Source organism: Pseudochaenichthys georgianus, unplaced genomic scaffold (genome assembly GCF_902827115.2).
Source record: "Pseudochaenichthys georgianus unplaced genomic scaffold, fPseGeo1.2 scaffold_449_arrow_ctg1, whole genome shotgun sequence".
In the NCBI taxonomy this organism is placed as follows: domain Eukaryota; kingdom Metazoa; phylum Chordata; class Actinopteri; order Perciformes; family Channichthyidae; genus Pseudochaenichthys; species Pseudochaenichthys georgianus.
Genome location: NW_027263014.1, coordinates 1 through 5,411, shown reverse-complemented (window position 1 = coordinate 5,411; position 5,411 = coordinate 1). Strand labels below are relative to the sequence as shown.

At 44.6% G+C, this 5,411-nt stretch overlaps 1 protein-coding gene across 1 annotated transcript; it reads right to left on the bottom strand.

Moving 5' to 3' along the window:
* Nucleotides 1-2,510: 2,510 nt before the first annotated feature.
* LOC139433435 (uncharacterized) lies at nt 2,511-4,169 on the bottom strand. Its single transcript, XM_071202456.1, has 2 exons — nt 4,126-4,169; nt 2,511-3,495 (listed from the first exon to the last, which is right to left on the bottom strand). The coding sequence occupies exons 1-2, from the start codon at nt 4,167-4,169 to the stop codon at nt 2,511-2,513; spliced, it is 1,029 nt and encodes a 342-aa protein (XP_071058557.1).
* Between the last annotated feature and the right edge of the window lie 1,242 nt (nt 4,170-5,411).

The window sequence follows — 5,411 nt, the reverse complement described above, 5'->3', positions numbered from 1 at the left end:
TCAGGGGGTGACAGCAGGTGAAATGTGAGGCTTTGCATGGACACAGATAGCTCTTTTATTCTCTTCTGACAGCTCAGTTTTACAACCTTGTGTTTGCTTATTCAGAGCTGCGTATCATGCATTAGGCAGTTTGAAACCTGTCATATCTACTCTCATTTGCATGGAAATAAATAAGACATGTTGAGGCGACCAATCAACCACACTGTAAAGGGGTTAAAGACAGAAGCCACACAACACACTGACTGGACAATACTGTCACAATTTAGTGTCCGCCTTACAGCATACGGTATTCTATCGTCTATTTTTCTATAAATACGTCCATCATTTACCAAATAAACATCATGCTGTTTTGAAGAAGACTTGGAACTAGCGATCGAGGCCATAAACTCATCAGGAAAATGTTTACTGAGGTATTAAATCAGTTGAGAAGAAGAGCAATTTTCTCATAGACTTCCATACAATTGGACTTCCATTTGTCATGTAGTCGCCCCCGATAAAGCACTCCTGCTCTTATTTCTCGTTGTCTACTGTTTCTCAAGCATTTTCTAAGCTTGTTATAGTCACGCTCTGTTAACCTGTGATGTTATTTAAAAGGTGAAAGTCACTCCTTAAAGGTGGGGTATGTAATTTTGGAGAAACCAGCTCGAGTGCGATAGAATTTGAAACTACGTAGCCGAAAAAAATCTGCCACTTCCTTACACAGCCCCTCCTCCAACACACACGAACGCCACATGACCAATGAGGGCACGAGATAAGTTTGTGCCCAGATGGAAGGCTGACAGGCAGGTAGGCCATCCAGTTACTTTAGCCGGGCCGGCTCAGATGATTGGTCGTGCTTTTTACAGCGCCACGGCTTCCACAGATGAAATTTTTTTATCTATTTATTGTCAAAGCATTTAATATATTCATTGCTATTGGGATGTTGAGAGCATTCCATGGAATATAACAAAAAGTGTTTCTAAAATAAATTGCATTACCTTTACCCCACCTTTTAAAGGAAATGATAAATAGATATACCATGATGCTCAGCTACTTGTGTACATGTCATATGATCTGCAGGCAGGTGGAGGGAATGTGAGCGTCTCCTCGAGGCTGGCTGACCCTTGAAGTCCTGCGTCTGTCTGTATTTGATCCGTCTGCTGTGCATCAGGCGGTTAGCATGAAAGATATCTTCAATATTATCCTGTAGTCTTGCTCCATTTCTCTCTCAGGTGCACACACACACACACACACACACACACACACACACACACACACACACACACACACACACACACACACTGAGACAGACTCGCCTCCCTCAAGATTAATTGTTGTGCCTGATCAATTCCTGTTTAGTCGATAGTGTATTCCAGCCCCTTGTTCACTGAGCAGCATGAATATGTAAACTGGAGGTGCAAGCATGGCTGGGTGATATATTTCTTATCAATATGAGGGTATGAATGACAATATTTCTCATTATTGATGGATATGACTACATGGAACATGTATGTACACAATCTAATGGTTGTTCCATGCAAATGAGATTGCTTTTCGTTAAGTTAGAAAATAAGACTGTTTAGAACCAAAACTAACTTTTTTGAATGGAATTTTGCTTTAAAAAAACCTTAATCTAAACAACAGAATAGTCAATAACATCTCATGCATAGTGGCAAGTGAAAATTGGCAGAATACATCCTTCTCCATTAAAAAGGCATAGGCTATAAATGTAAGGATAATGAAAATGCTGCACCTACATTTAGAAAAATCCACAGTTAACCCACCAATAGTCCAGATCTAAAAAAAAAAAGGCATTGGAGAGCTAAACACTGGGTGTTTCTCAATGTCGAGTAAAGCTGCTCCAGAGCCACTATTTCAAGCATACTACGTCATCGAGTGCCGCCGAAGTGCTGTTCCAATGTCCAGCAAATTTGGAAATCTACCGAGCCCGGCGTACTTCGTTTGGAGAAATTCCGAGGCTGCCCATGTGTAGACTTAAAATCCCCACAATGCTTTGCGCACGGACCAATTTCCCCAAATCTGTGGCGGAAAATGTAAGGCGTGGCCTCTCATATGACGCACACTTGCACTTGCTCGCCTGTTCCACTCTCCGTTTTCCGAATGCCAGGAAGTATTCTTGCCTCGCTTCAGAAGCAAGTGACTCGGAAGACATGTGCTACCAAGCAAGCGTACTCGACATTGAGAAACACCCAATATGTTATATTTCTGCTTGACATAGGACTTAAACCTGCATTCATAGATTTGTATTGACTGATTAGGGGACAGATACAAACCTTGCAAAACACACCACTAACATCTGCTAGAATCTCCCTATAGAGTTTGGCTTGTGTTAATAACCAGTCATCTTTTTACACATCGAGCAACAAGGTCATTTCTTTAAAATCGTTTTTTAACTACCTGATAAATGTAAGTCTAATATTCACTTCCTGTTTAGCTAATTATTCTAGTTTGGCCTCCAGGGACTCCTTCTCAATAGTCCACTTTCTTTGACAGCTTTAGATGCTTACTGTCTATGGTGCTCTGTATGGTGGGCTGTATGGTGGGGTGCTGTATGGTGCGCTGTATGGTGGGGTGCTGTATAGTGCGCTGTATGGTGGGGTGCTGTATGGTGCTCTGTATGGTGCGCTGTATGGTGGGCTGTATGGTGGGGTGCTGTATGGCGCTCTGTATGGTGCTCTGTATGGTGGGGTGCTGTATGGTGCGCTGTATGGTGGGGTGCTGTATGGTGCGCTGTATGGTGGTGCGCTGTATGGTGGGGTGCTGTATGGTGCGCTGTATGGTGGGGTGCTGTATGGTGGGCTGTATGGTGGGGTGCTGTATGGTGCGCTGTATGGTGGGGTGCTGTATGGTGCTCTGTATGGTGGGCTGTATGGTGGGGTGCTGTATGGTGCGCTGTATGGTGGGGCGCTGTATGGTGCTCTGTATGGTGCTCTGTATGGTGCGCTGTATGGTAGGCTGTATGGTGCGCTGTATGGTGGGGTGCTGTATGGTGGGGTGCTGTATGGTGCGCTGTATGGTGGGCTGTATGGTGGGGTGTATGGTGGGGTGCTGTATGGTGCGCTGTATGGTGGGCTGTATGGTGGGGTGCTGTATGGTGCACTGTATGGTGGGGTGCTGTATGGTGGGGCGCTGTATGGTGGGGCGCTGTATGGTGGGGTGCTGTATGGTGCGCTGTATGGTGGGGTGCTGTATGGTGCGCTGTATGGTGCGCTGTATGGTGGGGCGCTGTATGGTGCGCTGTATGGTGCTCTGTATGGTGGGCTGTATGGTGAGGTGCTGTATGGTGCTCTGTATGGTGGGCTGTATGGTGGGGTGCTGTATGGTGCTCTGTATGGTGGGCTGTATGGTGGGGTGCTGTATGGTGCGCTGTATGGTGGGGTGCTGTATGGTGGGGTGCTGTATGGTGGGGTGCTGTATGGTGCGCTGCTGTATGGTGGGGTGCTGTATGGTGGGGTGCTGTATGGTGCGCTGTATGGTGGGGCGCTGTATGGTGCGCTTCGAATCAGGGGATAGCAAGTTCGAGTCCCACTGCAGTCAGCATGTCGTTGTGTCCCTGAGACGCTTCACCCCAAATGGCTCCTGTGGGGATTGTCCACAGCACTGAATGTATGTAAGTCGCTTTGGATAAAAGCGTCTAACATGTGATGTAATGTAATGTTTGTTGCTGTACCAGAGTTGGTTTTAATCTCCGTACCGCTGCGGTTTATCACTAAAACATTTTTTGGAGCTTGTAAATGTTCCACTTTTTTAACATTTAGATGCCAACCGTCTGCCTGTTGTTTAGTGTTGTGCCAGACTGGGTTTTAATCTTGAATTGCCTGCTGTTTTTCACTAAACTCCATAGTTCCCACCGACTCCTGTTCCAAATGGTTTTAGCTTGTAAATGTTCCACTTTCTTAACAGCTGATGGTTGCTGCTTTGCACGAGTTGGTTTTAATCTATATATCTATGTGGTTTATCACAGCAATGTCCCATTAGTCATGTGATTCATTGTTTATATAATATATTGATTACTTCTGCCCTAAATGCTTAAGTGTTTCTAGTTAGATGGTTGCCTGCTTCATTATCTGTCAATGCACTATGCTCTGAATCGACTGTTTAATCTCTTATATAAACTATAAATACTTTGCTTCTCTCTTCTTCTTCTTCTTCTTCTTCTTCTGCGTCATCACTCCACTACCCAGAGGAGGAAGACAATGGCAGCTGAAATGTAAACTGGAAAACAGGCGATTAAGACACAAGAGGCGAGGACGCACGGGAAGACAGACAGAGGAGATAATAGAGAGCTGTGGAGTGATAGATGGCAGACAGGGACAGAGAGAGTGAGAGGCACTCTTTCACCCTGCGGGAAATTGGAAAATAAATTGAGTTGACACAGGCAGGTTTGCATAGATGCTAGGGAGTGGGAGGAGAGCGCTTTGGACTCGGGGCTTAGGAAGTTCACGCCAGGCTAATCATCCCCTGGACCCACCGGTTAGCGCGAGCAAAAGGCTTCCTTGGGCGAGTAATGAGGAATATCCATCTGCCATTGATGAAGAGATACAGTCCTCTTCAGCTGCCTTTGTGTCTAATTGTCTTTCGGTGTGTTTCCGTGGATGCTTCTTGCTTTGCAGAAGCGTTTCAGCTGAGAGTCCAGTGGGAGAATCTTCTGTACGGATGTTGGGCAGAATTTAAAGTGGCACCCAGTGTGGGGATGTCAAGTTTGATTTTCAGAGCGGAGAGTGTTTGAGCGGACAGATGTCTGAGCAATGTGAAGCATCCCCTCTTCATTTTCTCTGTGTTTTCTTTATCATCGATTCTCCTCGAAATATGTGTTTTTAAATCTCCATACATCTAGCTTCTAAAGATACAGTTAGAAACCCTCATGTTTGGTGCACCCCCTTTCAATGGCACTTAATGAGGGTTATTCCTGACATGCTAAGTTGTAATGTTGGAAGAAATATTCTTTTTTTCTGTGCAAGGATCCAACAATATTCTCATTCTCATACAATGGGTCGTATGATATCGTACAAAAGGTTATTCCCCGTTTTCCGCTTATCCTCCTATTCAGATGTTTAGCAACAAGTGTCCATTTCCGTTCGTTACAAGCATTCAGTCTTTTGACGATGAACTTCACAAACAACCTTAAGGATTAGGACCAGACATCGGGTTTGAATAACTATGAATGTGGAAAGTACAGAAGGTTGTGACAAATACATCAATTCAACATTAGTCGGTAAAAGTACACAAAGTAATTATCGTCGGGGTGTATATGGTACACAAATAACAACGTAGTACTTCTGCTACAGTACGGCTTTGATGTATTGGCAATAAAATGGAGAATCCATGCCTTGAAGAAGACACACTCACTTGCAGACCATAATATATTATACTCACAGGAATGCACAGAATATAACCACACACACACACAC